General features: G+C 42.1%; 1 protein-coding gene across 1 annotated transcript in view; it reads left to right on the forward strand.

Annotated features, from left to right (window-relative positions):
- Mertk (MER proto-oncogene, tyrosine kinase) overlaps positions 1–18,693 on the forward strand; it is a 123,363-nt gene that overhangs the window by 80,407 nt on the left and 24,263 nt on the right. The window contains exons 8-10 of the mRNA XM_008840352.2: positions 3,849–4,000; positions 11,909–12,062; positions 15,021–15,174. Of these exons, the coding sequence (XP_008838574.1) occupies positions 3,849–4,000; positions 11,909–12,062; positions 15,021–15,174 (460 nt within the window). The remainder of the gene's footprint in view (positions 1–3,848; positions 4,001–11,908; positions 12,063–15,020; positions 15,175–18,693) is intronic.

Genomic DNA, 18,693 nt, shown 5'->3' on the forward strand with positions numbered 1-18,693 from the left:
TATATATGTATATATATAGTTTCATTGTCTTCTTTCTTACATTGTTTCCCACATAAAATTGGGGTAAACCTGATTTTGTTCTTCTATGTGTAATCTGTGCTCTATCCCTATTTCTCCCCCTTAACACTGATTTTGAACCATTTAATAATGTACTAATCTTAATTTTAGTAACATTCTTTGTGCTTGAAGTTCATTGAATTTCTTGTGTCTGTGTTTGTACTTTGCACCAAATGTGGGGAAGTTTTGGCCATTGTTCCCTCCTACCCCCCGCCTGCTGTGTTCATGGTGGAATCTAAGGCCTTATTGACATTACACAAACACTCTACCACTGAACTTCATTTCCATTCCTCAAATATTTTTGCTTTTCCACCTCTTCTCTCTTTTAAGGACTTCAGCTATGTTCACAATAGACCATGTGAAGTCCCATAACCCAATGATGCTCCATTAATTTTCTCCCTTTTTTCTCTCTGTACTTTCCTTTGGTTAGTTTCTGTTGCTTTCTCTTCCGGTTCAGTAATCTTACCTTGTTTGGTGTCTAATCTTTTACTTCATCTCTCAGTCTGTAATGCCTGTCTGCTTTTTATATAGTTCATGCCTTAACTTTTGGATCATATGGGCTATAGTTAGGATAATTGTTTTAATGTGGTTGTTCTAACATCTGTATTATTTCTGGGATGATTTCTCAGTCACTTCACTTAGAGTCCTAGTATGGAGAGTCATTTCTTTTCATGGCTAGCAATCTTTGATTGCACAGTAAGAATTCTACATTGTCAGGGCTAGATATTCCTATAAGTAGTGAACTTTGTTTTAGGACAAAAGTGAGTGGAAAACAGTTTAATCCTGCTTTCAGTCTTTGTTAGGTGGGACCACTGCCTTGCTCAGAATAGGGTCAGTAGAGATAAGACCTTTCTGCATGGCCACACCAATGCTTCTTGGAACATAAGGTTTTCTAGTCTGATTGATGAGAACTGACATATTCCTGGCCTTATGTGAAGATGGATTCTGTTGCCTTTAATTTTTTCATATAATTCTTTTCATATCTTCCCTTAGAGTTATCCCAGGGACTCTCCTGCCCTGCTTAGCTTTATTCATTTATGCCTTTATTTTCATGGAGCACATTCTAATTCATTTATCTGTGTGTGTGTGTGTGTGTGTGTGTGTGTGTGTGTGTGTGTGTGTGCACATGGAGGCCAGAAGACGTTCTCAGATCTCCTGAAGCGGGAGTTACAAGCAGTTGAGAGCTGCCTGATGTAGATGCCGGGAACTATACTCAGCAGTTTGGCTGCTCTTCTGTCTGCTCCCATTGAAAAGTGAAAGACCAGCAGCAATTTGATTGGATCTCTATTAGCGTGGGTGGGGCATATACGCTTCACTGTAAGTTCATTGGATCATGACTTAAGGGTTTGTTTCAAATACCCCGAAGTGTCAAACCTGGTTTTCTTTTCTCTTTAAATACTCTGAAGAAGTGAAATCTGCTGTCCCCTGCCTCAGAAATAGGAACGTGGCTGCTGGTGTAGAAAGACAGATTGGAGTTGTGGGAGAGGTGAAATCCTCCTCCCTTTGGGAACAAACTTGTACTTCCCTGGTTTTCAGTTGGCACTGTTACCATATCACCAATGCACTGGTGCCTAAGATTAGTAACTTTCAACTCAGAGAATAAACTAACTTGTTTCCTGTGAAAATTTGAGGGAGAAATTGCCACGTATGTGTGGTGAGGTAGAAGTACTTCAAGGACCAATGATCTCGTAATAAATTTCCAAGCAGGCTTCCCCATTTCAGCCCCCATTGTAGTGCCTGGGTCCTCAGCCTCTGAGCCTCTCTGTAGGTCTTTGTGGAAGATTTACTGGCTGAGTTTGTTACACTTTCTTCATCTCTTTTTCTGCTTCCACATGTGTTGAATATTCTTCTCTCCTATTGACTCATTTTCCCTTGTGAATTTATAACTTTTTAAATCCTCTAGTAGATTATAAAGGGGCTTTAGGAAGTTGACCATGTTTATCCATAAATTCTACAACAGATTTGAAAGTGTGACTGATTTCAATAGACACAATGTGGGCTACATGGCATCTCCTAAGTGGACATTTCTTTGAAGTTCATGATTACTGCCCCTGAAATTGGCAGAACGAAGAGAATCACAAAACTTTTTAAACTTTTCTTTCAGACATACCACAAATACATAATTTCTAAATACAACTACAGGCAACCGTTTGGTATACATTGTTCCTATTGCTGTTATTTCTTCCATATATAAAACACTTATTTTTATTTATAAAGTAGATTAATATGGAGGCTGGGGAAATAGCTCTGTTTGCAAAATGCTTACTGTGCAAGCATGAGAACCTGAGTTTAGCACCCATGTAAAAAACTGGACATGGTGGTATTGCATTTATAATCCTGATACAGCCTAACCTATTTGACAAGTCCCAAGTCTTAGTGGGAGATCTTGTCTCAAAAAAAAATAAGGCTCTTGAAGACACCCAAAGTTGACCTCTAGCCTCCGTGTGCACGTGCACACATGTACACACATAAACATGTACACATACCACATACACACATATTTTTAATGGATTACTGTGCACTTGTTTTGCTATTCTCTCCACCCGATTAATGTGGGGTGGTCATTTTGTTATTGTTTGTCTTATCATATCAATAAACATGGTGTGTACTTAACTCTCTCAATGGCTGGGTAGTGAGTATTCCATTGGAAAATGCATCAAATTGTACCTTATCATTGTTGCCTGTGCATTGCATTAAATCCTTTTTGTTCTTATTGTACTGCAATGAATTCCATCTGTAGATTAAATCCTTGGAAATAAAATGCTTGGTCAAAGGGCAGGGAATGTTCCAGTTTAGTATATGTAGACTAGATCCTCACTCCTAAAAGACTGTCATGACTTGTTTCTTAAATTGTTTTATACAACACACAGTTGACTCTGTCTATCTGCGGGTTCAGCAGCCTCAAAATCCACCCGAGAATGGAAGATACTTGAAAATCAGTTGCATTTGTATTGAAAATGAATAGACTTCTTTTTCATCTTGTCATCATCCCCCTAACAATCTAGTATAACAATTATTTACTTAAAACCTAATGGTAGGTTTTAGAAGCAGTTCAGAAATGACTGAAAACACATGGGAGACTATAAAGACAGGAGCGTCTGTGAACTTTGGTATCTTCAGGAGTCTTGGAATCCATCTCTTGCAGATACTGAGGGATGACTCTATAAACACTTCACACTCACTGACTGGTTATCCCTGTCCAGACTGGTAACCTGCCTCTGGACTTTATAATGACAGCTTCGTTCTGAGCTCAACTGTATTCCCTGCCTGCCCATCTCAGTACCACAGAGCTGCTGCCCAGTCAGCCTTACCGACTTCCAACCCCTCTCGTGTCTATGGAAGGACACTGCTTGAGCTATCTGCTTTTCTTCCCCAGGAACTCATGAACACCAGCCTCCTCCTTCCCAGGCTTTCTCTCAGTTGTTAGTTTACCCTAGGTTCTTATTGCATTTTCAGCTTAGCAAATGAATCTTGAGGATTCAGCAGCCTAAAGGACTTACTTGTAAAAACTAATATGAGGAATGGGGCTATAGCTCAGTAAGGTAGAATGCTGGCCTAGCACACACAAAGCTCTAGGTTCAATCCCAGAACTAAATAAAACTTGCCCCCACAAAACTCGTGTGATATCTCAATGGTCCTTAATCGAAAAGAGGATAGAAATTGACCATTAGTATGGGTCTTGCTTTTGTACCTTTTATAGAACCTTTGAAACCCAAATCCTTGATAACCAAGAAGAAAATATATCTGTATTTATTTTCCTTGTGACTTTCTTCTTTCTCTTCCTTTTATAGCGCCATCAGTAGCACCTTTAAACGTCACTGTGTTTCTGAATGAATCTAACAATAATGTGGATGTCAGATGGATGAAGCCTCCAATTAAGCAGCAGGATGGGGAACTGGTGGGTTACCGGATATCTCACACATGGCAGAGTGCCAGGACTTTGGTAAGTCTGCACCCCCAAATCACACTTAGTCGTTTCCTTTTCACCTTCTGATTTCATTATGTTTCAGAAGTTTTGTTTTTATGGAGAAGGGATTGTTATGATTGAGCAAGGCAAGGTACCGTGCAGTGAGGTATGAGCAATGTAGCAAAAATCAGCAATGGCTGAATAGTTAGAATGTTCTATGTAGTCTTTGGGGGGTCTTTTCTCACTCCTTGACTTACTCTTCCATCAACTAATTCATCAGCAAAGAGGCACTTAATGCATCCTGTGTTGTCACCTGACGCTTGTCCTCAGAAGATATAGGCTCTTTTTTAAAAAAAAAATTATTATTTCTGTTTTATGTGTATGAGTGTATTGCTGGCATGTATGTAAGTGCACCTGTATTTTGCAATGCCTTCAGAGGTCAGAAGAGAGTATCAGATTTCCCTGGAATTGGAGTTATAGATAATTGTTAGCCACAATGTGGGTGATAGGAATTGAACTCAGGTCCTCTGCAAGAGCAGCCAGTGCTCTTAACCACTGAGTCATCTCTCCAGCCCCAGAATGTAGGCACACATAAGAAGAGGTCTGAAAACTATCTAGGTAATCATAGCATGCAGTCAGAGAGCTACAGGACTTAGCACCTAACAATTCATAGCCTCATGAAAATTTTGAAAGATTCTTTCCTAAAGAAGACATCGTGGATCATGATTGGCTTCATACAGGATAGTGAAGGGTAAATAGACTTCAGACAAGAGAGTTTAGCAGGCAAGCCTCGCATGGCTCCATAGAAGCCAAAATTAGACAGGGAAGCAGTGCAAGACAGCTGGTCACTCATGGCATAGCACACAGCAGAGTACCCACCAGGGTGTGACTCTTTTGGGAAATGTAATGAGCCCAGAGGGTGGGTTGTACAGCTGAGGATCTCAGGACCAAGAGCTCACCACCATGAGTAGTGAGCAGCATGCAAGCCCATCCTCTGTGCAGTTTGCTCCACTGCCATGATGTGACCATCCTGACTTTCTTCTCTGCCTACGTGACCAACCCCAGAATGGTTCAGGGCCAGAGATGGTCACATCTTATGTGTTGACATACTCAGCAAGAATGTACAAAGATACTGTGGCCTCTGGTAAACTGTCTAGATTGGCAAAAGTGGTACTTGATCTGTGTTTACATATTGCCTGAAGTTCTCTAGAGAAAGCTCCAACAGGATACATATTTGTACAGAAAGAGATTTAATATAAGGAATTAGTTCATGCTTTTACAGAGGTTAAGTTTTATAATCTGCCACCTCTAGAGTCCCTCTAGAGTCCTGGAATTAAAGGCAAGTGCTACATGCCTGGCTCAGATTGGTATAATTTTGACAGATGAAAATGGAAGTTTCAAGTGGGAGAAGCAAATGTAAGGGAAGGCATAATGAGACAGCTTTAAGAGAATCATGACTCACTCAAAAGCCTGGGAAAAACTCCTTTATGAGCAGCTGGTAGGGAGTAAAGCTGACCTTGGGAGGGGTGTTCCTAACATATAAGTTGTAAAAGTTGGGCTGAAGCAGAATTTGGTAGATGACAGGGGAGTCATTGGCATTTGAGTCCGGGAGTACAGCTTGAGACTTACATATTATAAAGATGATTCATATCACTTTTCCCTTATGAGTAAATAAAATTGAGTTTATTGAAAATAAGTAACTTTCAAATCTGCCTTCTTTCCCCCAGAGCATTTTCATGATCCACATTTTCTACAAAGACTGGCCAGGGAATCAGCAGCTGACTCCTGCCACTGTCTAGAAGGAATATCTTATCTTGCTCACAGACAGTGGATATAACTGTCGACATCTATTTTGAATACCAGTATGTGCTTGAAACTGGCTAAGGTGGAGGCCATAGTGCATCTCTATGTTAGATCACTCCTCCCTTATAATCTAAGGCTGGAAAGACCCCCTTTACTTCAGACTCTCTAGTGTGAGTGCTAATTTAATTTCACAATAGCAAACCAAAGGCAAGGGGGATGCTGCTGTGAAATGGAGGCTGCCTCTCTGAGTGCCATCCAGTGCCCTCACAGGGACTTTGTTACATGGAACTCCAGTCAGATGAAGTCTCAGGGTAATTGCTATGGTAGGTACTCAAGCCAGGGCAAAAGTAGGGGAGGCAACAGAGGAATGAGGCCTGAGTATGGTTGGAAGGGCAGTGTCCGGACAGGTGCCTTTCCCACCCCCAGAGAAGAAGTTACAGAAATGCTGATTCTTCACAGCATAGAATTTTCGTAGAAGCACTGTATGCCTGTTAGTTTTTACTGTCAACTTGACAAAACCTAGAGTCACCTGGGAAGAAGGAACCTCAAAGAATTTCCCATATCAGATTGGCCTGTGGCCATGTCTATGAGAAACTGTCTTTATTGATGATTGATGTGGAAGGGGCTGAATAAGAAAACTAGCTGGGGGCTAGAGAGATGGCTCAGAGATTAAGATCACTGACTGCTCTTGCAGAAGACCCAGGTTCAATTCCTAGGACCCACATGGCAGCTAACAACCATATGTAACTCCAGTTCCAGGGGATCCGACACTCTCTTCTGACCTCTGTGGGCATTGTACAACATGGATGCACTTACATGCATGTAGGCCAATACACTCATACATGTAAAATAAATAATAAAAATAAAATATTAAAAAAAGAAAACCAGCCGAGCATAGCCAGTGAACAAGCCAGTAAACAGTATTCCTCCATGGTTTGTGCTGCAGTTTCTGCCCTGACTTCCCTCAGTCATGGATTGTGATCTGGAAATATAAGCCAAATAACACCCCCAATCCCCACAGATTGCTTTTGGTGGGGGTGTTTATCACAGCAACAGAAAGCAAACTAGAACAGGTAGATACACTGGTATCACTAATAGGACTGATTCTTCCTTTCCTTTCTTACCGTGGTCATGGGAAATGTGCCTCTTTTGTGCTGTCATGTTTCTCATTGATATAACCTGGTGGTAGATGGAGGAACAACTACAGTCCCTGGTCTAAGCTTCATTCTTGTCATTTCCAACCTCATATCATCCAGTGTTTATGAAAATGCCTCTTCTGAAGGAACAGTTGGGATTTATTATTTTTCATTTCCTTCCCATCAGAAAGCAGCGTGCGGGAAACAGTTGGTGATGGGAATAAAAGAAACGAGGGCTTAGACGTTTGTGTTGTTCTGTCTCCTATAAATGATAACCATGTATTTGTAGCTTACCAACTCTGTTTTAAGTCATAGCCATGAATGAGAAGCCTCCTATTCCCTAGTCTTGTCCCAAGAAATGTGTCTGGTGCCTCAGAGTTAACTATATTTCTCCATGGGCTGAGTTAAGGGAGTCAACTGCCTGTCTTAGAGAAAAGCTTTTATTTCCTCCCACAATAATGAATGCTTGGTATGGAATGTAAAGGTTTGGTAATTGCGGTCCAATTCAGTAGGAATTTCATCTTTCTCTGTTGGCAAAAATTACCAGCAGACATGTGAGTGGTGGTGGTCTAAAAACAAACCAATATGTTGGGATTTTTAAAAATTGTGTGTGTGCGTGCGTGTGTGCCTGTGTGTACATGAGTGTGGGTGCCTGTGAAGGATAGAGGTGTCAGATCCTGGAGCGGGAGTTACAGGCAGTTGTGAGCCACCTGATGTGGGTGCTGGGATCCAAACTCAGGTCCTTTGTAAGAGCAGCAAGCACTCTAGCCCCTTTAAAGATTTTATTTATGTTTGTTTATTTTTATTTGTGCCTCTGTGAGTGTATGTACATATTTGTATGCAGATGCATGTGCCTATGCACTCAGAGAGGACAGAAGAGGGTGTTAGTCCTGTCAGAGGTAGAGGCATTTACAGCTTATTATATGATGCTGGGACCTGAACTGCTGTCCTCACGATTGTACAACAAGTGTTAACAACTGAGTCCTCTCTCCAGCCAAACCAGTGTATTTAAAGAGCTTCTCCTGGTGTAGATGAAAACCTCTTTCCCAGAGGGGACTTCTTGAACTAAAGTATAGGAAGGATAGCCTGAAAACTATGATTGACGGTGGACCAAGAGCCCAACACACTGAATAGTCATGCTCAGCCACACCCGGTGTTCTCATCGCTCTTTGTTCAGACTGGTCCCCTCCACAGTGAGAACAGTATGGGCACAGTTCAGGCTGTGACCTTTCCAGTCACTCACCTCCTTGCAGATGCCAAGTCACCCTGTGAGAAGGTCATTTGCATTATACCCACTCTGTGCCTTATGCATCACCACAGTCTTGTGACAACAAAAGGCTGAGTGGGTCAAGTTACTTTGGGAACATCCTCTGATACAACTAGGCTTTTAGCTCATGATCAGTAACTGGAGCAAGGAGGAAGCTAAAGAAGCCCTGGGAGGGGCCCCAAACCCAGGGCAGAGTGAACTTGTCTGTGACCTAAGCTGTCTGTGATCTGCTGCTTCATTTCCAGAACTATCTTCATCTCGGAAGGACCCAGCTCAGATACAGCGTCATCTCTCAAATTTGTCCTTTCATTCCCACTTTTAGAATGTTCTCTCTGAAGCTACTTCTTCTTATGAAAGGCAGGGAAATTGGACCTTTTTGAAATTTCTGATGTACAACTGTAGTAAGTTGGATTTTGTGTGTATGTGCAATTTCAGAACTTTCTTGGAAGAGGTCTCTAGGTGGTTTGTTGTTATTACACTGAACAGTTTGTCATCCCACCCCAGGACAGTCATGTTACTATGTCAGTCAAGTAGCAATTTCATGTTTCTCTGATGACAGAAATTAGTGATTGCCAGTGGCAGACACCTGGCTGGTCTAAAAACCAACCAATGCCTGATCGTCTCTTCTACTTTTCGCTCTGGTGAAAGCCATTGCATGTATGATAGCCGGGGGTGATGAAAGGGTTATGAATGATGGTGATCCTGGGCCTGCCGCACTGTGTTCCAGTCACACTTGGCCTTGCTCAGCATTCTTGGTGTCCTTCAGAATGCTGCCCCCTGCAGTGCGAATGGTGTGGGCAGTTAGACTAAGAACCTTTACAGTCTGCATTATCCCTCACTGAAGATTTTTACTCTTTTTGTTCTTTTTTCTTGCTATCCCTTGCCTTCCAAATCAGAGCTCGAAATCCAAAGGTGAGGAACGTGTACCAGTGTGTTCACTTTCAAGTTGGGGTCATGTCTTGCTCACCTTTGCGCTGTCTGAACACAAACAAGGCCTTGCATTTGCCTTGGAGGCATCCGTAGCACTGTGGACCCAATGTGTGGACTCTGCTACACTGTCTAAACCACCTAGAAAGTTTTTTTCTGAATTGGGCAGTCCTTTGATTAATGTGAACTGTTGTTTCCCATGTTGTCCCATTCCATAAAATGTCAGTGGACCTTCCATGAAAAAAGCTCAGTGAGCAAGTAAGTTTATAAAATATTGCATGTTAAACCTCCTTCTTAAAGACTCACAGTGTAATCTGGGAAGCTAAAGGCTCTTCAGTGTTCTATAATAAATAAGTCTTGACCAAGAATTACTCAAACTTGGGGCTGGAGAGATGGCTCAGTGGTTAAGAGCACTGCCTGCTCTTCCAGAGGAACCAGGTTCTATTCCCCGCACCCACATGGCAGCTAACAACTGTCCATAACTCCAGTTCCAGGGATATCTGATGCCCTCTTCTGACCTCTGCAGGCACTGCAGACATGGATTCACTTACATGCAGGCAATACACTCATACATAAAAAATTAAAAGTGATAAATAAAATGTTTTTTTTAAAAAGAATTACTCCAGCTAAGGTTCATTTTTACCTTTGTGGTTTCTATGGGGCCTGTTGTTTCAGGATTATGGCTCTAATGCTGGCTTAATCAGTTTGTAATGGGTAGAGATTTTAGATTAGAAGGAAGTCTCAGAGAGGAGATTATGGCCTTGAAGCAATGTGATTGGGCTTAGTGGTAGAGAGAAGCAAGCTCAGAAATGTGGAATGGCTCTCCCAGAGCCACAGAGCTTGGAACTAGAGATCTAGGGACTGGAACCCAGGCCTGGCTGAATGCTCAGAGCCCACCACCGCTCCTTCTCTGCTGCCCTTGGCGCTCTTCCTAATGCTACATCTCCCATTCAGTTTCACAGGGGGCCCCTGACTGAGCAGGAGGAAGTTAGAACAGGAAGATGGGGGCTTCGCTTTGGTGTCTGTGAATCTGAGTGCTTTTGAGCCAGTCAGTCATCTTTGTTACTGCATGTGACAGAGCTATTATCTGATAGTTCTTTCCTCATTGAAGTTACTCCTCTTAAGGCTGGAAACCAGCCATGTTCTTACATGCAGTTAACAGGGGTGTGGATTCTTATAGAGTGGTTGGTGTTGTTAAAGTCTTGATAATCTAATGGGCATCATGGAATATGCCTTTTTAATCCCAGCACTCGGAGACAGAGGCAAGAAGATCTCTGTGAGATTGAGACCAGCCTGGTCTACACAGCCAGTTCCAGGTCAGCTGGGGCTACAGGGAAACCCTGCCTCAAACAAAACAAAAAGTCTTTTGATAATCTGAAAACAAAAGGCTACCAAGGTCTTAACTCTGATGCCACACCCGTGAGAAAAACAGAGGTGGTTTTTCCAAAGATTTGCTGTTACTTCTTGACCTGCAAAGTCTGTTACGTCTTTTTTTAAAGTAAGGAAGTTGCATTCAAATGCCATATTAGAGATCTGATTTCATTACCTGGAAAATGCTCTGAGATTAAATCCAGAATAACAAACTAACCCACCATCCCAGCTGGATTTGCCACAAATAAATGCTTTATTTATTAAAAAGATACTACCAGGATGTCAGGATATCTTCCCAAATTGAAAATCTTTGACAGTATCATGGGCCCAGAAGTGGGGATGGGGGAGAGAATATTTCTTGTTTCCCCTTTCATCCCTTTTCTGGGGTATTTCTTGGTCCTGAGGGTCACTTCCTGTCCAGATTTAGAAACAGTCTCTGGAAGGCCAACCCAGGTGTTCCCTTGGTCATGAATAATGGTCGGCCCCGTTCTTGAGGCTGAGATAGCTCTGTCCTGAACCATCGCTAGAGTTAGCTGGCTTGAGACCAAATAACCTGGACTTGAAGTTACCACCAAACCATGCCCCTAGTTCATTTCTAGTTACTTGTAGTACCTGTGCCCCACGTGGTCCAGTTTCACTCTAAAATCAGATTTCCACCATTCAGAGGTGAAGATGAGTTCCTAGAGCTTCATTTCAGCTCCTACTGCTCTATAGTTGCCACTTGAAAATCTAGTCCCAGATACAAAATTCATTTCCCATGACAGACAGTATCATGATTGTGGAGGTCTGGAAACTCAGGGGCCAGTGTCTGTGAACACTTAGCTCCAGACATTTCTTATCTTGGGTTTTAATGACTTCCTGTTTCATGGCAGTAACTTTAAAGCAACACAGGTAAAAGTAAACCGAAGCTTTGAAAAATGCACACATTTTTACTTGTCACGCTGAAAGAAAAAAAAATTGTATCGTTCTCTCCTCCATCTATAGTTTTAAGTCAAAATATCTTTGACTTTAGAGAACAGAAGCCTACCTACCAAGAGTAACTGGCAGATGGTTGGTGCCAAGGGATAGTACCAGTATGTGGCATTGGGTCGAGGGGGTTTCTAAACACAGGGTCTCAAGGGTTCAGTCCTGCTCTTGTCATCTGGAAGCATCTTCTATCTGTGTTCTAGACACTTCTTGACTGGTCGCTGTAAGTTCTATGCCTTCAGAACCTCGTTTGCCAAGGCCTGAAAGGCCTGAGGTTGTTACCTCCACCCTGTGACCCACCCTTCAGCTCTGCTGGCTGTTATGGCCTTAGTGAAGAAGGAACCTTGTGGAAACATGACCACTGACCCTGGGATGTGGTTGACTGCCCTCAGAAGGAACTGTGGGCAAGTAGGCAGTGGGGTCCCCATGCCTCTGTATTTCATTTCCTTTTTTTTTTTTTTCCTCTGTCCTCAGAAAGAGCTTTCTGAGGAAGTCGGCCAGAATGGTAGCTGGGCTCAGATTCCTGTCCAGATTCACAACGCCACCTTCACAGTGAGGATCGCAGCGGTCACAAGAGGGGGTGTTGGGCCCTTCAGCGAGCCAGTGAAAATAATTATTCCTGCACAAAGTGAGTGTGGGGTACCTGTTGGCTATAGAATGGGGCAGTCTGAACAGTGCACAGACCACCAGAGTGTACCCAGTGTGGTGGTAGCTGATAACAAGTGCAAAATAAGGACCCGAAAGAATTGCTGCAGTGATAAAGATCGTTATGATAACACACTTCACAGGACCCTCACACTTGTGGTTTCTCTTGTCATTACTATTAACACTGATAACTTGCTCGAAGATTAGTCCTTTCAGAACACCAGATTTGACTTTACCAGTTGACTTTTGTTTAAGTACCTGGGACTGAATTTTGGACAGGCAGTACTGCTAATCCTTAGCTCTCTCTGACTGGCACTGTTTGTGCGCCGTGTTTGTTTCACTGTTTTAAACTACTGCTTGCCTTGTTTTTACCCGTTCAACCCTTGGGTAATGTGCTCTGTGACTTGGTTTTCACAGAACAAGTGTCCTCACCCTGCCCTGGCCAGTTGAGCTAAATGCCCAACCATGTGTACCAGCTTTTGCATGCTGCTGGAATGTTCTTTGGCCAGGAACCACCATGATGTCCCAAGTGGACCAAATGCTGCATTTGCTTGCATAGACCACCTCTGTTCTGACTCCAACCTGGCCTAGGTTGTTTGGTATTAAACCACTGTCATGAAATCCATCCCCAGTCTTCTTTCTCACTGTGACTTACTCATTACAAGTTCCTGCTATGCTAAACATGGCCTTTGTACCCAGTAACAGATGAGACTTGAGAGCAGATGACTGAGTTGTTCTGTCTTCTTCCCAGTGACCCCAAGCAGGCTCTCCCTTTTAGTACTGAATGGGAACTGAATTAGCTTCCTATAGCTAGTAGGTTCAGCACCTGGAGAACATAGTCACTAGTAATAGGTATGTCTCCCTAGAAGAAACTCAAAGATAATGAGAGTCTGATTCTAAAGGCTTTAAAAAATCAAATTTACAGATGGAGAGATAGTTCAGTGGCTAAGAATATTTGCACCCTAGGCAGCTCATAACTGCCTGTGACTTCAGATCCAGGGGAATCTGATGCCACTGGCCTCCGAGAGCATCTACATGAATATGCATACACATACATACCATAAAAATAAATCTTATTTTAAAATCAGAGTTTAGGGCCAGACATGGTGGTTGCATGCCTTTAATCCTAGCACTCAGGAGGCAGAGGCAGAGGCAGGCAGATCACTGTGAGTTCAAGATCAGCCTGGTTTACATAGCAAGTTCCAGGCCAGCCAGGAATACATAGTAAGACCCTGTTTCAAAAGAACAAATTAGAATTTAAGACCATAGCTTTCATCTCCATGCGTAATAAATACACTCTGAGAGTTTTTAATGCTTTGCTTTACAGGTAGACCTTGCTTTGCACTGCTCCAATAAGTGCAGGTGCCTGTTACCACAGTTTAAGTAACAACAGTTCCCTAACATTCCGGTTCAAATTTTAGTTATCCTCCTACATGAATTGTAATTGCATAAAGCATAAGCTTGCCACTAGCTCTTCTGTCTACAAGTAACCATGTAACAGATGTATGACATGTCTACAGCCAGCCATGTCACTCTTTTAGATCCCATCAGTGACTGGCCACTGTGTCTTTGTTATTCAGTTCACACACTTAGCAAAGACATGCATCCTGTGGCTTCCTTGCCTCCCAGTAACAAATCTGTGTGACATTTACAAACGGATAGTTGAAAGAAGGAATTAGTGAGCCAAGATGAAAGGGCAGCAAAGAAATGAAAAGGAATCGTGTTGAAAGTGAAAATCGAATTGAAGGTAAGGGGAGTGTGAGATGCTGATGCTGCCATTGTTTGGTTGATTCCATCTGTGCAGCCTGAGCAACATAGTAAAGTTATACTAAAGTTATTGACATAAGGGCAGTGATACAACAAAAATGATAAAAATGTCCCAGAGAAAGGCATTCCTGAAGAAACCTCTACTTTATGGTCTGGAGGCAGAGCTAAGGGGGACAGCACTTGCCTAGAATGAGTGAGGCTCTGTGTGCCACCCCAGCCTGCAAAGTAAATAAATCCTTCATGTTAAAGAAATTCTCTGAGGCACCTTATAACAGTGAAAGCACAAAAGAAAAACATTGGAATTATATCCCAACTTAGAAAGGAATGTGACGATTCTTCAAAACATAAAGAAGGTATTTTCTGTGTCCTAAGTCATATGACTAGAAGACACATACTGTTTAAATGTCTCTTGATAGTCTTTTGTAAATGAGTAAGTCATGTTGATAAATATCTCTCTATATTTCTTTTAGGGGCAAAGAAATCACTTTGGTTCATACTGTTTCTAATGCTTAACTCACTTTGTTCCAGCCAGGTGTGGTGGTGGAACTTGAAAGGCTGAAGCATGAGGGGTAGAGAGTTGGAAACCAGCCTAGACTTCATAGGGAGACCCTGAGAATAAAGGATGGGAGGGATGGAGGGAGGGAGAGAAAGACAGAAAATATAGTGTACAAGGCAGATACTACTACTAATTTTTCGTTTCTTCCGCATTTATTACTAACATGAAGAGAGTTTGCTATTGTTGTTTTTTTTAATTGACAATGAAAATTGTGTGTATCTGTGGACTATAGTCTGTTGTTTAGTTGTATATACAGGGTACTGACACAGTCAAGCTGGTTTTGTGGTTAGTTACAGCCACTGCAGTTTCACCTTGCACAAAGTGAGGACTACGTACATGCGTTGATCACATAAATAAATAAAAAATAATAATAAATAAATAATTACAAGTCAGTGTAAAGGTGGCACACACCTTTAATCCCAGCACTGGGAGGCAGAGGCAGGAGAATCTCTGTGAGATTGAGGCCAGCCTGGTCTACATAGCAAGTGACAGGTCAGCTGGGGCTACAGGGACACTCTGTCTCAAAAAGACTAAAAAAAGAAAAGAAAAGAAAAGAAACCTTCTGTATTTTGAATCTCAAAGAAATGTTTCTGATTGATGGCTTTGGTTTTCTTCCAGATGAGGTAGATTATGCGCCCTCATCAACTCCAGCGCCTGGCAACACCGAGTCTGTGCTCATCATCCTTGGCTGCTTTTGTGGATTTGTGTTAATTGGGTTGATTTTATATATTTCTATGGCCATTAGAAAAAGAGTCCAGGAGACAAAGTTTGGGTAAGTTGCCCAGTTACAAATGTCAGCCCTGTGATATTAATGGATTTGTCATGACAGGTGGTAGTGCCTCTCTTGTTGGCTGGGCTTCTTGCCTTACTCCCAGATACCCTGTCTTAGGCAGGCCTAGAGTCAGGCAACTTACCTGCTTAGGCTAGTTCCTGAAAAGGCAGCCAACAGCCAGAGCAGCCCTGTAACATTCTCTTTTACAAAGCCTCAGGAGGCTCTGACTATACAGACTGGCTGGTGCTAAATGAGAAGCCTTAAAAATGACCTCAATTATTATATTTATTATTTATTTGTGTGCACGTATGTATGTGTTTGTGTGTGTGCACACATGCACTTACTTGTGCATGTGCATGTGGAGACCAGAGGTCAACATCAGGTATCTTCCTTTATTTTAAAACTGTTTTACATTTATTTGTTTGTTTTTGTGTTGTATATGTGCACATACATGATGTATGTGTGTAAGCATACCTACCACAGTGTGAGGGTAGAGATCAGAGGTCAACTTGGGGACATTAGTTCTTTCCTTCTACTTTGTAGGTCCTGGGGATCATCAAACTTGGCAGCGAGTGCCTTTACCTGCTAAGCCACCTTGCTGGCCCTTAGCCCTTGAGTATCCCTAATCTGGAAATCTGAATTCCAAATGGTTCAAAAGCCAGAACTTTTTGAGCACCATCATGATGCCTTACCATGAAATTCTGTGCACAAAAGGGTCACAAGGTTTATATATGATTACCTTAAAGCTGTGTATGAAATAGGTGCAAAATGGAAATGAACTCTTGTTTGAGTCCCAAGATACCACATATATAAGGATTCCAAATCTGAAAAAGCCTGAAATTTATAAGACTTTTGGTCCCAATCATTTCAGAGAGGCACTCATCTTGTGTATATAACACAAGGATGTTCATCAAAGCAGTAGGAGCTCGGGCTGCTTGGGGGTTGCTTAGTTTTCTCTTTTCTTTTCGTTTCTTTTGTTCTTTCTTCCTCCCTTCCTCAGCTGAATTTTGCCCATTTCCTGCAATTACCAGTTTTGAATAGAAACAATTTTATATTCAGTAATTCCCATTTAAAACCCTCTTTTTCCAGCACTAATTCTGTCACTCTAGAAAAGTCTTTGAGCTTTTCCCAGCTTCCTTGGTATTAATCTGTTTCTGGATGGTCCCCAGGGTTACTACCAATTCTAACTGCTGTGAGTCTCAAGAATGTTCTGTTCTGTTCTGTTCTGGGGGCTGGAGAGATAGCTCAGTGGTTAAGAACTCTGACTGCTCCTGGAGAGGACCTGGGTTTAATTATCAGCACCACATGGCAACTCACAACCACCTGTAACTCTAGTTCCAGGGGGATCCAATGCCCTCTTCTGGTCTCCATGGGCACCAGGCATACACATACCGCAGGAAAACACTCATATACATAAAATAGAAATAAATAAATCTTTAAAAAAAAAAAAAAAAAAAGAATGTAGGTCTGGAGACGTGGCTCAATGGTTAAAAGCACATACTTATCCAAAGGACCTGAGTTCAGTTCCCAGCACCCACATCAAATGGCTCACATTGCCTATCAGGGAATCTGAAGCTTCTGGCCTTGCGTTCATGTGCACATACCCACACACAGACATATACACATAAACATAATTTAAAATTATACAAAATAGCTGGGTATGGTGGTGTATGCCTTTAATCCCAGCACTCAGGAGGCAGAGTCAGATCTCTGTGAGTTCAAGACCAGCCTGGTCTACACAGTGAGTTCCAGGCTAGCTGGGGCTACAGGGAGACCCTGTCTCAAAAAGACCATTAAAAAAAATATATACAAATAAATCGTTTTAAAAAGAAATGTTAAGTTCTATCAGCAATTAAGAGATGCTGAGTCTTTTAAGAACTACGGAAGTATTCAATTTGTGTCATTAAACTAGAATTCATGGTTAGCATTATTGAAACAGTAATTGTTGCATAATGGTTCATAGGTATAGGTCAATATATATATATATGATATATATATATATATATATATCAGATTATGGGGGCTGGAGAGATGGTTCAGCAGTTAAGAGCACTGGCTACCCTTCCAGAAGACCCAGGTTCAGTTCCCAGCACACATATGGTGGCTAACAACTGTTCATGTCTCTAGTTCTAGGGGATCCAGCATCTTCTGGCCTCCACAGGCATTGCACACATTGGTGCACTTACATACATGCAGTCAAAATGCTCATATGCATAAAATAAAAATAAGTCAAATAAGTCAAAAAATTTAAATAATCAGGTTAGAGCAAGGGGTAAAACAGCAGTAGAACACTTGCCTAGCATTCATGATGCCCTGGGATCTGTTCTCAGCAACACACACACACACACACACACACACTCGAGATTATACAAAATAAGCCAGGCACGGTGGCACACACCTGTAATCCTCAGCAGTTGTAATCAGAGGCAGGAGAATTGTTGTAAGTTCAAGGGCATCATAGTCTACAGAGTTAGCTCCAGGCCAGCCAGGATTATGTAGTAAGACCTTTCAAAAACAAGAATAATAATCAACTTGCACAAAATAGTCAGAAGTAGGAAGTGAAGTCCATTCTTAACCTGGGACTTAAACATGTTCTTAGTTGCTGATTTGACGTGTGACCTTCCAAAAGCTTTTCCTTGCTTACATATATGTGATTTTCAAAGTTATATCCTCTCTTTAAAATTATTCTATATATGAAGTCAAACTTGCCTATCTTGCACAGGATCTTAGAAGTTTTCAGCAGTGTTGGTCAGGAGTTTCATAGAATGTGCCAGTGTTGGAGTTTGTATGTGTGGTTAGCCTGGGGTTGTGAGCTATTCAAAGGAGGAACACAGAGGTTAATGTACTATCTTCAGTAGGTCATGTCAAGGGTGCATACTACTACCTTGATTTAGCACGTTTGTGTTGACCTTCATTGCCGGTGCTAGCCGGCCAAAACGGACAGTACCTGAAAGGGGGAGTGAGGATTGAAAGAAAGGAAAGGAGACAGAAAAGACACTTCTTGGGAGGGCTCACAGTAAATACTGCAGCAGCTGCGATTTATTTCAGTTCTGTATTTTTATACAGAAGAACTCAATTAGTTACAATTGCTGTATTTCCCCACCTGTATCTGAAGGTCAGGGAGCGGTCAGATCAAAGGCTTCCACTATTGCCTCAAGGTCAGGTATTGTGAGGCTCTCCCTTCCTCCTGAATGGGCAGGTTAAGTACTGGTTTGCATGACACAAACTCAGTAAACGAGGCTGCCAACAGCTCAATGATTAGCGGCTCCCAACATCTCCCCCTTCCTTATTCAATTTTATAACCCCAGATTATGCCATATCTGGGACAGAAGGACCATGCCTGCCTTAGGTTGTCTTCTGCCAGAGCAAAGCCTTACCCGTCATCGGCACATAGCTTCCATCAGGTACGCCCTGTCTTAGGTTGACTTTCTCCCAGAAGAGCTTACCCATCTTTGACTACCAGCCTCTGTTAGGGGAGGGAGCTCAATCTCATGTGATGCACAGCTGCCTTGTCTTGCC

Source organism: Nannospalax galili, unplaced genomic scaffold (assembly GCF_000622305.1).
Source record: "Nannospalax galili isolate Female #2095 unplaced genomic scaffold, S.galili_v1.0 scaffold1941, whole genome shotgun sequence".
In the NCBI taxonomy this organism is placed as follows: domain Eukaryota; kingdom Metazoa; phylum Chordata; class Mammalia; order Rodentia; family Spalacidae; genus Nannospalax; species Nannospalax galili.